The following is a 17828-nucleotide window of genomic DNA, read 5'->3' as shown; positions in this document are numbered from 1 at the left end:
GAGCCCGGCACCGGATATTTAACAAAAAAAACGCGGCGCGTGGAGAGGCGCGCGTGCGCGCGCACACAAATCCACACATTCTCGTTTTTTATTGATTTGAAAAGCGATGGCTCACGTCAACAACAACAACAACAACAACAACAACAACAACAACAACAACAAAAACCCCACCACCCCAAAACATACAGATAGGGAAAAGTATCAAGCGACACCGCGCAAAATTCAATCGACTTTTTGCTCTCTCTCCTCGCTACACCAACCAAAGGGAGAACTGGCTGGCCTCTCCGTATTTTGGCATTATTTTCAAAAGAGAGATGTCCGGGATCTTGGGGTTTTAATTGGGCACTAGCTGATTATTATTTTTATTATTATCTATATTTTTAAAAAAGCAGCTCTGCCAGCGGCCTGGCGCAACCTTTGGGGTTTTTGCGCCGACGCGGTGGGATTTTACGCAGCGTGTAAACGATTGTGAAGTTCAAAGCGTCTTGATCCCAGAAGTAGGAATGTTTCGGTTGTCTGGCCCACGGTGGATATTAAGTTATTTGTTTGCTACGCGAAAATATAAGACGACCGCTGAACTGTTTGTGGATAGATGGATATAGCATGTTCAGCCTGCATGGTTCATATCGCCAGGGATGATGGGAAATGTAGTCCAGGAACACCTGACGGCCGACACCTTGACTACTTTCTTTACGTTGGAAAATGTGGCAGGTGGCGAGCGCCCGCTAGGGTTTCAATGGTAACCCAAAGGGAAAATCTGTGCCGCGGGAGTCCTTGACTCCAAGGGTTTCTGATGTGGACAGCAATGCTCTTTCTTCACTGATACACAAACAAGAGCAAAAACCAGAGTTAAACTAGTTTAAAGCAACAGACATTCCAAGGAATATTGCATTGGCCGCAGATAATGCTTGCTAAGCGCCTTCATCTGATCATCTCAAAATTATCATTCTCAAAATTAGGTTCAGACAGGTTGGGAGATGGCAGAACTAAACACTTTTATGTGTTGAGAAGCATGGGTGTAGCCAGGATTTATTTTACAGGGGGTAGGCATTATGTTAGGGGGGCAGAACCGAGTTATCTGTGATGCAATTAGTTAAGTATTTCTATTTATTTACTTGATTTGGGGGACAGCTGCTCCCCCCTCTGCAACCCCTTGGCTACACCCATGTTGAGAAGTGCATATGCCAGATTGTTTACTTATTTATATTGTATTCAGCACTATTTATCTAGAAAAATAGGTGCCGGAACTCATCTTGAATGCGTTCCTTTTTCTCTTATAATGGCAATGGTGCCCACCTGAGAGATGCCAGAACTGAGTTCTGCTGAGTTCTGATTGAAAAAAGCCGATTGTATTTATAATGCACCAAGGAACTCAGGGTAATGTCTCCTTGTCTCCATACTATTCTCACAATAACCCTGTGAAGTAGGTTAGGCTGAGAGACAGCTTTGTTAATGAGTTGGAATTGGAATCCAGAGCTCCATGGTTCTAGCATAGCTGCCAAGTTTTCCCTTTTCTTGCGAGGAAGCCTATTCAGCATAAGGGAATTTCCCTTAAAAAAGGGAGAACTTGGCAGCTATGTTCTAGTTTGACAATTATTTGCTTAATATGACTTAGAAATTTTGTTCACAACAACAGAGGCTGAATTCCTATGCACACCTGTGTGACAGATAGTGGGTGGGATTTTTTTATTGTATTTCTCTTTCCTCTTGTTTTTTTACATATTGATATGGGGTATATTGTCTGTCTGTTTATTTTATTTTTTTAAAAAATCCTTCCAGTAGCACCTTAGAGACCAACTAAGTTTGTTATTGGTATGAGCTTTCGTGTGCATGCACACTTCTTCATAAGTTTATTGTAAGTTGCTTTGGGTTGCCCTGGGCAAGATAAAGCGACTAACAAATTTTTCGTATCTAACAATACATAATAATAGTAAGTCCTGCTGGACTCAGTGAATTTCATTTGTGTAATGCTTGGGCTGCAAAAGACTCATAGCATAACCCTATGCTATGCTACAGAAGTAGGTGGATCATAGGGAACTTACTCCTAGGTAAGCGTGTATACCATTGCATTGTTACAGACTGGCCCAATTGTCAGGTTAGGCTGGCAACCACTGACACAAGCTATTATCCTATGGGTTAGTATAGGGCACCAGACCAGCATGGAAGGAAGAAAGAAAATTAGCATCAGACAAAAGGATTTACAGAAGAAACAGGTATTTCTCACCCATCAACTTCAAGGACTGTGAAAATAAGAGCATTTTAAAGTAATAATGTGTTCACAATGCAACGGAATGTTTCACATCAAGGACATTGCTAGGTACTTAAGACTTGGGAACACAGCCTCATGAAACAAATTTGTATATACAGTACACTATATACAATAACCACACGACACGTAACCGGCTGCACTCTTGCAAAATAAAGTATACTATTCACTGTATCATACATTTCAACAGAAATGAGTCTAGTGTTATACACTATATATGCAAGTCTAGGTATCTGAGCAAATTAAGGTGGTAGGTCTGTCTCCTTGGCACTGTGCCCAAAAGTGTAATAAGCACAGGAAAAAAATTCATGTCAAGGGGGCATGAGATCTGGAGCATAGCACAAATGATCTGGGGATTGAAGGATTTTTCAATCTTGGTGCTCTTGGGTTCTCGTTTTTCTGATCTAAAATTTAGTTCTTCACATTTCTGTTGCAATTTGTGATTAAATATTCATAAGTTTTGATTAATGTGCACATTTTTACGAGCAATTTCCCCTATATAGTGCATTTTTGTATGTTATTTTCACTTTATATCCCATTTTTTAAATTTTGGTTATTTGGAGAAACACAATGCAAAATATGGATAAGTGTAAATTTCAAAGGATGGCTTATTTCTCATATTGTTTCAGAAAGATCAAATTCAAAAAACTAGTTGTTGCATAAAATTTTTATATCTCTTGTTTGTAGAAAAAATATCAAAGCAGTTTGCCTTTAAATGCTTAGTGAATATAATTGTAACAAAAATCAGCACTGCCTGCCAGTTATTTAACGGGCCCAATTCAAACTGCTGGTGCTGACCTATAAAGCCTTACATGGCTCAGGACATCAATACATTAAGGACCTCCTTTCCCCACACAAACTGACCCAGACCCTGTGTTTGTTATCCGAGGTCCTTCTCTATGTCCTTCCTCCCTGAGAGGTTCGGGGGGGGGGCAACACAAGAATGGGCCTTTTTTGTGGTGGCTCCCTGATTGTGGAATGCTATCCCCAGGGAGGCTCTCCTGGCACCTTCAGTACATATCTTTAGGTGCCAAGTGAAAACGCTCCTCTTTACCCAGGCCTTTGGCCATTAAACAATCTAAGTGTGTGGGGGCGTATGTGGACTGTTGTTATGATTATTGCATTCTCATGCTCTACATTATTTTTTATTATTATAATTATGCTCCATAAATTATAATAGTGTTGTACACTGCCCTGGCATCTTAGGATAAAAGGTGGTATATAAATCAAATAAATAAACACTCTTTTGAGTGCATTGCTCAGAGATGGCCAACGATGGGCACTGCCGTTCCAAGTCCAAAAGCAACCACAGGTAAAAGTGTGTGTTCGGTCCGATAGGATGACCTGTCCCTTTTAGTGGTGTTGTAGCACCTCCTAAATGGAGTCGGAGGTATGAAACCCACACGCATCAAGAATAGCATACCCCAGACTTTTCCACACGGCCGGGGTGGGGAGGATGTGCTAGTTTTGTTTTGCATATTAGTGCTGTCTGGTAACGCAAGGCAGGGTTCTGTTCTATTTCCCCGGGCTATGTGTTATTACATTTTTAAAATAGAATTAAAAATAAAATTAAAAATCCATCCTTTTCAGAGGACGCCACCACGGGGTATCTCCCCCCCACCCCCGAGAAGCGGTTGGCTCCCACCCCCCTATTAACTTTCGTGCAGGAGAGCGTGGAAAGGGAGGAAGTGGTCTCCGCCCTCAGCCAGGCTCTTGCAGAGGCGCCCCAGCGCGCAGGGAGCCAGCGCTTCCGCTTCTCTCCCTCTCTCTGTCCCGCAGCTCCGACGGGGCCAGGCGCCCCGCGCGATTAGCGGGAGCGCCTCGTCGGTTTTCCTACTCTGGCTGCCGGCCGGAGCTCGGCTTCACCGAGGCCAAGAAGTCCGGAATGGCGGCGGCGGCGGCAGCAGCTCCAGGTAAGTGCGCTTTCTGAGGAGCGCTTTCCGTGGCGCGCAAAGCCGGAGCCGCCTCTCCGGACGCCTATCTACCGCGGCGAAGGGGGCTCAAGCAGAGCCGCCCGGGGGTTCACAAGCTCCCTTCGCCGCCCTACAGACCGCCTTGTAAGGGGGGGGGGAGCACGAGTCGGGTTCTGCGAACTTAACTTTGAGGCGCCTTCCTTAACCGAAAAAACTGGTGGCCACCCCGAGGACCGAGGAAGCCCTTGGTTTCCTTTCTCAAGCCCAGACCCGGCTGCTTCGTCAGTTTTACCTCGGGAATAGAAGCCCTAAAAGTGCGCTTTGCCCAATCTCACCAAATCGATGCAGATCAGGTGAGACAATTAGACCCCATTTCGTTTCACGGCTGGAAAGGGTGATCGTGCTTGATCGCTTTCCCAGCTATTATATACGGTAGATCCTGCTGATCCAGTGAGCAGTATGTTTAAAAGTAAAGGTAAAGACACCATTGACCGTTAGGAAGTCAATGCTCCTCAGACTTCAGGTCCTACTTAGGATCCTATGCATGTTTACTCAAGAGCAAGCCCTGTATATCCAGTGGGCCTTCCTGCTAGCTAACTGTGCTGCACACAGTCCTGTTCTATGCATACGGTAGTTAGGCACACCTGTGCTCAGTGACATTAAGAATGCCTGTCTCTGCATAAGATTGCAACTTAGCATCCTGATCCTGTGCATATTTATTCAGGGAATTAACTCATAAATTTTGCTCATCTAAATTAAGCTTGCTGTCAAGTAAGAACTGCAGTCTTACAGCGCAATCTGTTCTATTACATGTCTGTTCAGAAACAAATCCCACTGACTCCAGTAGGGTTTAGAGGACTGCAGCCGTAATCTCTTATTGCTAGATTTCTGATATATTTTTACCTGGACTGTCATATGTAGTCAGGGTGTTAAAAGTTTGGGCAGTTGAAGTTACCCTCTCCCTCCCATGCCGGCCTCTAAAACTCTCACTCAGAAGAATAATCTTGACAGTTATGAATCAGCAGTTCAAGGTCCTTTCTTGTTTGGATATGCAGATTGGGTAACAATAATGGTTAGGGATTGTTTTGGAAGTGATCAAGCTTGGCAGCACTTCTCAGCTTGCTTCACTTGTGTTCACTCCAGTTCCACTGCTGAATTGGGGACTGAGCACTGCCAATTTTAAAAAAGGCATTAGACAGGCTTCTTGAGCTTGCTGTTGTAAGCAAGCAGAATGGTAGTTTGCATCGGACTGAGCATCATTCCGAGGGTGGCTTCACATTTTAGCAGGATAGGATGTGTGCCCTGTGCAAAGCCAGCCACAACTAGGTTTACTTAAATCAATGGTCTTCTGGTTACAGGTAGGTAGCCGTGTTGGTCTGGATCGAAGTAAAATAAAAAAAATTCCTTCAGTAGCACCTTAAAGACCAACTAAGTTTTTATTTTGGTATGAGCTTTCGTGTGCATGCACACTTCTTCAGATACAGTGAAATGGAAGTTTCCAGGCACTTATGTAGAGAAGGGGTGGGGAGGGGTGGGGATGGGGAGGGGAGATCACTCAGAAGGGTGGTGGAAATGGTCTTCTGTGCATCCCCAAGTCTACTAAAGACTGCAGTCTGAGGCAGAAAGCACAAGTGAGTTTCTCTTCCTTTTTTGCCTGTGTGCTTCCGTGAGAGTAATTTACAAAGGGGGAACTCATGCATGTCCCTTATGGCAAGCTGCATGAGCTATTCTCACATGAGGATCAACACCCACGTTACCCACAAGCGCATACAAAGGAAGTACAATGCAATGGTATGTGAAATTACAGCTATTTTAATTTCTGTTTATTACATGCATATCTTGGCATTCGGTGCATCACATTCCTCAAGGTGGCTCACATTTCAAATAAATTAATGCAATGAGAAGACCTTGCCTGCTTTTCCCAAGCTATCATGGCTGTGTTCTACCAACATAGGACCAAACTACTGTACATGTATGATGGGAAGAGTCATGGCTGGAATGACTGATGCTGTATCAAAACAGCAGAGAGAAGGCTGCTAACTTAGTACAATGTCAAGCCTACGCCAACACTCCCTTCCCAGATCAGCATAGCAGACATTGTTGCTGCTTTGAAGCAAATAAAATATATTGGGAGACCTGTTTACAAATCTTCAACATCAAATGCAGTCAGGTTCTTATTCGCCCTATACCTCTAAGACAATATGAAGTATTAGCTGGGACACAGGCAACCATGGCAAAATATAGGCAGCTAAGAATCTTGTAATACCTTGCGTGGAGTGCCCGGTCCACCCATTAGGCAAGTTGAGGTGACCCTTGGAGACAGCAGATCTGGTTCCTCCTCCTGCTGCTGCCGCTTAGAGCTACCAGACACTCCTTGGAGGCCGGATCTATCGTCTCCTCAGATAGGGAAACTGGCTGAATTGGTGGCAATGTCCTGGAACTTCAATGTAATGAATAATTCCAGCTACTGCCTTGGGAAATAAAGGTGTCATGAATTATAGGACAGCCTCTTTGAAGGCTGAACACAATGCACCCATAGCCCAGCTCAAGTCATGCTTCATTGGGGCTAGCCCTACCATTAGGCAAAGTGAACCAACCACCTCAGGCAGCAGATGCTGGGTGCCAAGTGGTGGCGGCTGCCTTGCTGTTTCTCTTATTTCCCCTCTGGGAAGAGAGCTATGTACCCTATGTGATGTATTCTGGCCCCTGCAAGCTAATCTACTGCATTCGTTGTGAAGGATACTACCCCACTGCCTGCAGTTAATTAAGAATCACTTAACAGTCCAGTCAGCTTCTGTATGTTGACTCTAAAGAGAGCCGCCATCTTGTCTTTCATCTCAGGAAGCAAAAGGTTCTGGGCCAGCCCTGTGCTGCACCCCTACAAAATGAGAAAGGAGTAAAGGGAGATTGAAAGCGCCATGGGACCAGGTTCCCGGGAGCAGATAAACTTTCCCCACGTGTACTTTTCTTCCTGAAAGTTCTTTTTTAAAGCATTTTTGCTCCCTGCGAGGGCTGCTTCTACTCACGGGGGACTTACCCAACGCTTTCTGTTTGGCGTCTTTCAAAATGGGGAAATGGCCCCTTTGGTGGGGTTATGAACCTCTCATAGGCCTTAGGTACAGAAGCTGGTTTATAGAGCAGGCAGAGGACCGGAAGAGGTCACAGGAGTGCAGGGCCAGCATAGCTGAGGGAAGAGCTGGAGAGAAAGGAAGTTGGTGTGAAATGGGCTGATGAGAGAGGGCCCTGATAAGGCCAAGAGAGGGTGTGTGCTATGGCGTGGCTGGGAGTGCATACCCTCCAACATTTCTCCAATAAAAATGAGACATTCTGCATCAGGAAGCTTCTCCTGAGTTTGACCTTGCTGGAAACATATACATCATATACACATATTCACCTGCCGCCTTGAGCCAATGACAACCTCTCAGCCTAGCCTACCTCGCGGGATTGTCGTAAAGAAAAGAAATGTGTGAGGGACGGGATTATGGACAACACCTTCAACAGAGATATGGAATGAAATAAAATTTTAGCTGTAAGCTGCCTTGAGTCCCTGTCAGGCGAAAAGACAGGTGGTAACAACAACAACAACAACAACAACAACGGGAAACTGTGAGAATGATAAGGAACATAGGTAAAAGGTTAAGGGACCCCCTGACCGTTAGGTCCAGTCGTGACCGACTCGGGGGTTGCAGCGCTCATTGGCCGAGGGGGTACAGCTTCCAGGTCATGTGGCCAGCATGACTAAGCCGCTTCTGGTGAACCAGAGCAGCACACGGAAACGCCATTTACCTTCCCGCCGGAGCGTGGTACCTATTTATCTACTTGCACTTTGATGTGCTTTCAAACTGCTAGGTTGGCAGGAGCTGGGACCAAGCAACGGGAGCTCACCCCGTCGCGGGGATTCGAACCGCCGACCTTCTGATTGGCAAGTACGGAGTTGTCCGCAAAACAGGGACCCGAGGAAGCCATGCTTGCTGAAGAAACAGAATGGAAGGAAGGAAGGAAGGATGAGCCTGGGCTCAGTGGTTTAACCCACAGCGCCACCTGCGTAGGACTTAGTTCTGTGTAAAAATGCTTAGGATTGCAGTGTAAGGCTGCCCAGTCTTTACCCAGTTACCTGTGAGTAAGCTCCAATGAATTCAGTGGGACTTAACTTCTCAGTAGACAGTGTAAGGTTCCATTAGCACTAAAGGAATAAGCACTACCGTAAATGGATTTTCTTTTTTTCTTTTCTTTTTTAAATGGTTGCCTGCAATTAAATAATTTAAAGTAGATTGATGACCTTTTCCTTAAAAATTATAGGAAGGGCTTCGTCGGCCAGCTTCACCATTTCCTTCATTTGGTGCAGGATTTCCCCCCCCCCCCAGTAGAAACAGGACTCCATTTTTGCACCTACACACACACACATCACTTTTAATTGTTCTCTGGGACATGGAGGGTGTTATAGAAAATTCTGGGTGCGAGGCTGCTCAGCCACCCAGCTCGTCAGGCAAGAGCCCGTGGTCCACTGCGGAATAAAGGAAGGAGTCCAGCCACCAACCGGAGCAAAATAGCAAGGTTTATTGCGTAATAGGTTCGAGCCAAGACTGAAGAGCGGGAGCAGGATTGCAAGAACTTTTAAAACTTCTCACCTAAATCCCAGAATACATTTCCAAAGCATCATTCCTACATCATAGTTACCCTCAGAAAAGGGGAGGTACATACAATATTAACATACTGGTAAACAAGATTAACATAAGGGTAATGGTTCAGGGCAAAAGTAAATGTGTGATAAGTACTGGGAAGAACTTCTTGAGTATACACCAGAAAAGAACAATGACATCCTGGCTTTGCATCCTCTGTTACCTGGGTGGTTCTGGTGATGGGATTAGGCTTGGTCGACAATCAACTCAGAAAAGTGCCTCTGGGCACTTCCTGGAGTCCCTTTTCAAGGGCAAAATAGCATTGGAATGGAGGAAACTGGAGCTGATTTTATATGATTTTAAAAACTAGGTAACTTCCCTGAGCTGTCAAGTTGAAAGGATACATTTATGCATAATATTTATAACATTTAACAACTTTAAAGATGTGCCCCCCCTTCCGTGATTTCCATAACAAGGGGAGGATAAAGGAAAACCGGGACATTCTGAGATCAAATCAGAAACCGGGGCTGCTTCTGTAACTCCGGGACTGTCCCTGGAAAATAGGGGCACTTGGAGGGTATAAGAGTAGGTTGAGGGGGGAAGTCCAGAGCCACAACTCGGCGTGGATAACAGATGGGGAATGAAGTACGGAGTTGTCCGCAAAGCAGGGACCCGAGGGAGCCATGCTTGCTGAAGAAACAGAATGGAAGGAAGGAAGAGCCATTGAGCATGTCGAACTGCTGCAAAATCTCCCACAAGGTCTCAAGGCAGGATGCCATTATTGGAAGGAACAAAGTTGGAAGAGAAGGAAGGGTTGGAGGATGGTCGCATGAGGAATTTTGTCAGGAATGCTGTCACTGCCATGTTAGGACCCGGCAATTGTAAGGCGTACAAAGAGCCCCAAAAAATAAGCCTTGGGAGGTTAATTCAATACTGTATGTTGATCTAAGCTGCCATGCTTTTCACACAGCAGGCTTCTGGCATAATTGGCTTGTGCTAAGATTTACCATTTTAGCAAGTGAGGACCGTCACTCCAACCCTATTCCCTCTTGTATCGAGGTGACAGGGCCACCAAGTAATAAGGTTTTATAGTTGGACTGTTGTGTTGTATAATCCTATACAGCTTGCTGTTTGTTACCGATTTTCCAAGCTAGGTAAGTTGTTTTTCCCCCAGCTTGCACAAAAATCTCTTCTAAGGTGCAGTTCCCAAAGAAGCTGTGAAGCTTTGATAGCTTTTGTAAACAATTGTAGTGAATTATTAGGACAACAAGATGTTTTGTTACGCATTGCCAGCTGAAGAAATGGTAGCCTTTCTTTTACTTTAGCTGTGCTAAAGTTCACATGGCTAAGCTTTTGTTAAATTTTATGAGTAATTGGCACATCTTTAATGCCAAATCTAACAATCAGCAGGAAGGAGCTTGAGCTGTTAGCTGTAAGTTAGAGTTTCTCTTCTGCAGAAATCAAGGGGAGCTTCATTGAGTTTTCTTGCAGTATATTAACATTATATGTTAATCCCACAATTCTATGCGTAAAGGTATAAAAGAACAATTCAGTTTAACAAAAAATGGGGAAATGAAAACCACTTCCTGTGGTTGATCTCACCACTGTTGATCAAATAGCTCCTTCAACCAAGAGTTGCCTGGTAAGAGAATCCCTGCTATATTATGTTCAAAAGGAGAGGCTCATATATTTTTCTGCATCATAAACTGATGCATGCTTTTGTGTGAAGCTTCTTGGAGTAATAATTCCATGGAAGAGTGCGTTCTGTGCTCTAAAGAAATGTAGATGACATGTAACATACAGCAACGATTTGAGCAGAATAATATCAGTTCATGTGTCGTGCATGAGCATGTATTGTGCATGTCTACAGAACCAAAAGAATTGCTGCATTTACTTAGAGGCAGATGATTCACAACATGTAACTGACCAATTTCCAGCACAGTGTAAAGACAGGGGATGTAACTACTGCTAGATCAAGATATATACTTATTCTGAGATGAACGCTAAATTATGCAGAAGATGTGTCATTGTAATTTTAGGATATGTGAGTGAACTTCAGTGGCATTTAAATGGTTTGCGGGATTGGTCAGTGGCATTTAAATGGTTTGCGGGATTGTATCTCAATTGCATTGGTAGGTAGGTTGCGCACAAATTGCTAAATATTTGATTTTTTTAAAGTTTTGTTTTACCAAGGCTTGACATTACTTTCACTAGACCTCATTTCTATGGTTACCAAACACTGGTTTGTTCGTAGTCATTATTGACACACTTCTGTCCTAATACTGTTTACCTTGCCCACTGCTGTGAAGCTTGGTGATGCAACTACGGCAGGTTAAGATGAGCCACAGGTGTAGTGGTTCGAGTGCTAGACTAGGACCTGGGAGACCAGGGTTCAAGTCCCTACTCAGCCACCGGGTGACCTTGACCCAGGCACTGTCTCTCGACCTAACCTACTTTGCTGGGTTGATGTGATGATATAAAATGGGGAGGAGGAGAATCATGTACCCATCCATGAGCTCCTTGGAGGAAAGGTGGGATATAAATAATAGAATTGTAGAGTTGGAAGGGACCACACGGGTCGTCTAGCTCAACCTCCTGCCTTGCAGGAATCTTCTTATCTGACATGGGGCTTAAACTCACAATCCTGGGATTATGCTCTACCAACTGAGCAATGTAACAAATAAACAAGATTCCGTTTGTATAATATGTTTACATTCTTTATTCCCTCACAGAAGGACACTCCAGTGCACGCAGTGTGCTGATTCTATATGGGAGCGATGCCAGTGAATGGTGCAACTACCTTGAGAGCATCTTTAGCTCGTGCCAAGAAGTCTGGAGCTATCAAGTGGAGAGCGGAACTACTATTTCCACCGAGCAGCTGGACCTCTTCAAGAGCAGCAGGTGCATCATTATTCTGCTGTCCTCTGAGCTGGTGCAGAGTTTCTATGTCCCCGATGTCCTTCAGAGCCTGCAGAAGGTTCTCCAGCCACCCCACAAAGTGGTGAAGCTATTCTGTGGAATATCAGAATGTGGAAATTATCAAGAATTCTTCAAGGACTGGTCCCAGTGGAAACAGCTTACCTACGATGATGACCCAGATGTCTATGTCGAAGCTGTCATGAAGGCTATTTCAGAAGGAGGTAACCTGGTAATACCTGTTGAAATGTTTGGATTTTGACTGTGGCTTTAAGTCGCTCATCCGCCTCCTGTTCCAACCTCTCACTCATGGGTATCTCATCAGAACCTTACAAACCCTATGAAAATTGCTGCCAATATTATAAATTCAGAATGTTTATGGGAAGCTCTAACACAGGCATCCCCAAACTGCGTCCCTCCAGATGCTTTGGCCTACAACTCCCATGATCCCTAGCTAACAGGACCAGTGGTCGGGGAAGATGGGAATTGTAGTCCAAAACATCTGGAGGGCCGAAGTTTGGAGATGCCTGGTCTAACACTATTACCATTTCATATATGGATGGTATTTCTTCCAGTTTATTTAATTATTATTTGCACATATAACCCATCCTTCACTGAATAGCCCTAGGGTTGGCTACAAAAACAACGCAATAAAAACAAGTACAAATCGTCAATAATAATAATAATAATAATAATAATAATAATAATAATTTTATTTATACCCCGCCCTTCCCAGTCAAGACCATAAAACATACCATAAAATAAAACCACAAAGCTAACCAATAATTAAGTTAACGAAACAGCTGTGCAAAACAGCTGTGTAGGAGGAGAGAAGACATCTATTCAACCAAAGGTGTGCCTTGACCAATCGTTGCAAAGCATGCAACGATGGTGGAAAATGCACCTTGAAGGGGAAGTCATTACCCAATACCTGGGGGCCACTTCAGAGAAGACTCTCTCAGACATGGTATTGCTGCCATCTAAGTCCAAGAGAGTAAGAGCCAGAAAACAGGTGATGCCAGCCTTAGTAAGTGAGCATGGATGGAAAATAAAATACTATGTGACCTTATTATATACCAGTATTTGGTAACCATAGGAACGAGGGCTAGTGAAAGTAATGTCAAGTCTCGGTAAAACCAAACTTTTATTAATTCAAATATTTAGCAATCTGCACACAACCTACCTACCACTGCAGTTGTGATACAATCCTGCAGACCATTTAGGCTGCTGAAATGCCACTGGAGTTCATTACAATATCTTTATAGCAAAGTGTGAAGTTTCAAAAGCTTTAGGTATTCTTAAACTGCTAAAACACCTGTATGCCTTGAGAGTAGAGCCCTTTAGTGCTGCTGGGGCATTGCATTTCCATAACAGGCAGTTAGCATGTCTCTACATGAGAACTGCCTTCCCACGGAGCCTCCACTGTAATATAATGCCTCCAATGCTCACCCTGAACATTTGGTCAAAGTGGGTACCATTTTGAATGGTATCAGAAGCCAATGAGAGATTGTGTAACAGTAACAGGGTCCTCTGTCTCTCAGTAAAAAAACATCTACCAGGATGACCAAAACTGATTCCAGGCCTGAGACCAAAATGATTTTTCATCCAGGAACACTTGCATTTGCTCCACCACAACCATCTTTACCATCTTTCCCCAAAAAGTGGCGTTGGCTGGTAGTTACTACACACCATTGGGTCCAGGGTGGGCTGTTTAAGGAGCGGACTCTTTTTGAGGATGCCTCATTCACAGCATCCTGGGCCCACCTGGTCACCCCACTCTGGCTAGCTTTAAGCAGCCAGGGAGAGCAGGGCCCCAGAAGGCATGTGGTCAGATGCACTGCTGCAATTATCCTGTCCACGTCATTGGGCCACACCAACAGGAAACAATCCCTTGAAACTGGGCCAGGTGCAGCATTGGGCACTGCAACCAGATTTGATGAGTTGTTAAGAAGTCAAGAGACTTTGTCTTCAAGCAGCTCAGAGATAGTCACCAGTGCTACAAAGTTCAACATGCCCAAAACTGGGTTAACTAATCTCTGGACCACATGGAACAACTCGACCAGGCAACTCCTTGAGGGTACCAGCAGAGAGGGTACCTCAAGGACCGCCTCTTTCCATTTGAACCTACCCACCCTGAGATCAACTTCTGAGGCCCTTCTTTGTGTGCCTCCTCCTCAAGAGGTCCGGAGGGTGGCAACACAAGACCGGGCCTTTTCTGCAGTGGCTCCCCGTTTGTGGAATGCTCTTCCCTGGGAGGTTCGCCTGGCACCTTCAATATGCACCTTGAGGTGCCAGGCAAATATGTTCCTCTTTAACCAGGCCTTTGGCTGATTGACATCCAATACCCTTTTAAAAAGTGTTGGAGGGGTTATTTGGTTACTTTTGCTTTTATTTTGATTATGTATTTTGTGATTTTATTTTGTGATTTTATCTTGTGAACCACCCTGAGACCTGTGAGTATAGGGCTGTATATAACTTGAATTAACAGCAGCAGCAACAAGAAGAAATTTGACTAACACCTGTTCAGTTGTATTCAGAGTGAGATTTCCACCACTTACAACTGTGCTCCAGTTAAGATGCTGAGGAATTGTTGCTAAGGTGTGCCTGCAGGAATGTTCAGCATATGCATTTCAGAGGCTTCAAGCCTAAGCATGCTTACTTCCTGTTTATATTTTACCGTAGCATTCATCCCAACCCCTTGTGCTCAGAGAGCCAGGCTACTAAATCTGCAGAGACACTTTGTCTCTGCTGATTCCTGAGACTGCAAATTTGATCCAAACGATTTGCCAAAATATTTAGCGGGAAAGCTTTGTACAAACCAAAGTTTGAGTGACAGGATCCTTGTCAGTGGGGATGCCCAGAGAACAAGTAAATTGCATGTTGAGCATATTGTGTTGCTTCTGAGCACATAACATCTTAAGAGTTTACAAGCCCCAAGCTTGCTGAGTAGAAAATGAAATCTGCGGTACCCATTTCCTAGCAAACATGTTTAGGCTGCATCTGTAAGCCTAATAGCTAAAGGTATCATACAAACCACCATCACTGGGAAGTTAAAAATGAATCTTAACCACAAGCAGAGCGATGCTAAAAATATCCCGGTATAAGAATTTGTGGCTTTTGTGGCAGAGATTTAAAAAGGCAAAAACTTAACCAAAATGATACTTCAGAAGTGAAAACTACATAGTGTTCAACCATGTGGGCGATTCTTATCACATTGCTTGGTTCATTAAAGAATTGCATGAATTTGAAAATGTCTGAAAGTCACAGTAGTCTGGTTCAGTTATTCAGTAGTTTAGTGCAAAGTTTCGCAACTTGCTAGTTAGTACCTGCTTATTGCAGTTGGAGGTTATGTGCCTGTGGAAGTTTGCAATGCACTCAGGAGAGCACATTGTCAAACATCCCAGATGGAGCAATAAAGTTCTGCTGGGTCACTGGTGCTATTCATGTGCACGTTTTCATAGTTACATCTTCACGGTACAGTAGAAGGCACATAAAAAAGAGGAATCTAAACATACGTTTCCGAAGGACCTTTGATACAGGAACTAAACAGATGCCATGCCATCACTGAGGGCTTTGTTTTCACAGACACAGTGAATGCCAATCTGGACATCCTAGGGCAGGCATGTCCAAAGTCCGTTTGATCTAATCCAGCCCCCGTGGCAGTATATGCCCTGGGGCAAAATCCTAGAAAAAAGCTCAGCATTGTAAAAAGAAAGCTCAACGACTTCAATCCTAAAAAGCTAAAAAGCTCAACAACTTTGGCCGGCCCTCACGCATGTTCACTTCATCAAATCCGGCGCTCTTTGAAAAAAGTTTGGACACCCCTGTTAGGGGCAGGGCGTCCTGTTTCAGTGCTTGAGGCGAAATGGAAAGCATCACTCTGACGATGATGACACCTGCATTGCCCATGTGGCGCAGGCATCATCGCTGATTTCGGACGAGACCTCTTGCACTCCACAAGATCTCTCGCGATTTCGATGAGATAAGCACAATCTCAAACAACTTCACTCTCACAAAGACCTGGGATGAATGGAAAGTTGTTCTTTTCAACTGGTCCTCTTGACATTTAAAGAGACATCTTCTTTAAGGCGGGAGAAGCTAAGGGAAAAATACTGTGTGTTTGTGAACACTCAGTATTTGGTCCAAATATACCTGCACAAGCAGTGACACTTGATGATCATGAACTTCACTTCATTTGATTGCCTTAAGGAGCAGATCTCAAACACTGTTCTATAGGGTTTGTGCCATGTCAGAATGCAATCTTCCATTTCACTGCCTCATTCGTGGGCTACAAAATTGGAGGGGGTGGGGAGAGGTGATTTTTCAGGATGTGGAATGGCAGATGCAGTAGCTGAAACTCACTGTTGCCACTGGAGCTTTTATGAGCTATCACTCCCACCCCCAAAACTCCCTTAAGCAATGCTATGTTACTGCATCGTTTGACGAAGATGTCTTTAAAAATAAAACGCCCACCATTTCCTCCAGAAGTCCCTGTCAGAGTGGTGCTATTTAACGTCTCTTCAGGGGGCCTTTTTTGGAGGGGGGCGGCAGGTGCCACCAGGCAAGAGGACCTGGGGGTGGCGGGGAAGTGTTTCAGCCACCCCAAAATTTCGCTTGCCATCAGCTCAAATTTTGCCAGGGGTTGCCGTTCCCCATCCCCACTATTCACATCCCAAATCAAAAGTCTTCTGTGGAGAACGTGTAGCTCAGCCCTCGTGTGAAACGCTTAATCCTTAGTGCAAACAATACAGAATCAAGTTGGGGAAACCCAACTTGGACTGGACCGTACATGGGCAAACACTTAAGGAACTTGGGGGGAACTCTGCCTGGAGGCCTGAACCACTATTTCATGCCCCTGCTGGCATCTCTGGGACTTAGGTGACAGGGGGGAGCGTTTCTGCCTTTTGACAGGTGGATGGGATGGGTAGTGTACCCCCCCCTCTGGACAGAGTGTCTTGACAACTCCTGAGGTGGAGGGAGTGACATGGCAGACACAGTGGAAGCATCAGAGATTGATTCCATCACATCCATATCAGGCATTTTGAAAACCCAAAGTGTCATTTTTCCAACTGAATGTGAGTGACGCCAGTAGGTCACAAACTCATCCAGGCCCTACTTAATTCTGCTTTAGCACCTGCAGCTTAAAATGAGTCCAGTGGGCTCTTCTGATTCCGACTAATTTATGCTTGAGGCCAACATAAGATAATCCCTTCTGTGTGCAGAATGTGCATCCTTTGCTAGCGCTAGCTTTCAATAAACCATTCAACTTCTTCTTAAGGGACTTTCTTAGTTAATTAGCGAACCTCTTGCTGGGACTGCATTGAGAAGTAATACCAACTTTGTCCTGCACTTAGATTCTGGCTGTGATTCAGTGACTGATGCAGAAGCGGAAGACGACAGAGACGCACAGCATTCGTGCAATATTGCAATGAGCCGAGAGCATGGGAACTTGGTGACCAGACTAGGAAGCCTAATTACAGTGCAGCCTGATCGCATTCGCTGTGGGGTACGGTATGTCTCCATTCTTTCAAAGTTGCTGGGGAAAAGGGCAAAATGTGTGTGTGATGCTGTGCTGTGCATGCAGCTTGGCTGCACTACGATTTTCCAGAACCGAGCCTTGCTAAATAACTAGGCTAAATAAGCAATCCTATGAGGGTTGCCCTAGTGTGTCGTTAGAGAAATATGTGAAGCAACGCCGTCCTCTTGGGCATTTTCCTTTCCCACCTCCAATATTATTATTTGCAGCATTGTTTGCATGTGTTTGCCTGCTTGGAGTACAACCTGAGGACATTCCATTGCATTTCTCTCTGTGTTATGGGAAGGGCATGAGGAACTTAGCCCGGTGTTTGGCGTCGCAGTTCTGCTTTAACCCACCTGCAAATAGTTCTGTTGGCTTTGAGGCGCGCCTAAAGCACAGGTGTTCCTGCTTTTACCTGATTGTGGAATAACTAAAGTAGCGCACTCATGTTCGGGACTTGATCTTCAGTATTGCCACAGCTACCCAGGCTGCTTTTGCTCTGAACCTCGAATAGCTTTTGACTTTTGACTACTGTAGAATCTATATATATAAAGTCCAAGTTGTCCCTGCGTCCACGTTTTCCCGTGTGTCCCTGG

At 44.6% G+C, this 17828-nt stretch overlaps 1 protein-coding gene across 1 annotated transcript in view; it reads left to right on the top strand.

Annotated features, from left to right (window-relative positions):
• The first annotated feature begins 3954 nt into the window (after window positions 1-3954).
• Window positions 3955-17828, top strand: part of PIK3AP1 (phosphoinositide-3-kinase adaptor protein 1) — a 43722-nt gene continuing 29848 nt past the window's right edge. The window contains exons 1-3 of the mRNA XM_035138125.2: window positions 3955-4179; window positions 11531-11938; window positions 17069-17220. Coding sequence (XP_034994016.1) covers window positions 4152-4179; window positions 11531-11938; window positions 17069-17220 — 588 coding nt within the window. The 5' untranslated portion in view covers window positions 3955-4151. The remainder of the gene's footprint in view (window positions 4180-11530; window positions 11939-17068; window positions 17221-17828) is intronic.

Source organism: Zootoca vivipara, chromosome 5 (assembly GCF_963506605.1).
Source record: "Zootoca vivipara chromosome 5, rZooViv1.1, whole genome shotgun sequence".
Taxonomy (NCBI): domain Eukaryota; kingdom Metazoa; phylum Chordata; class Lepidosauria; order Squamata; family Lacertidae; genus Zootoca; species Zootoca vivipara.
The sequence above is the reverse complement of the archived record's forward strand: the minus strand, read 5'-3'. Positions and strand labels throughout refer to the sequence as shown.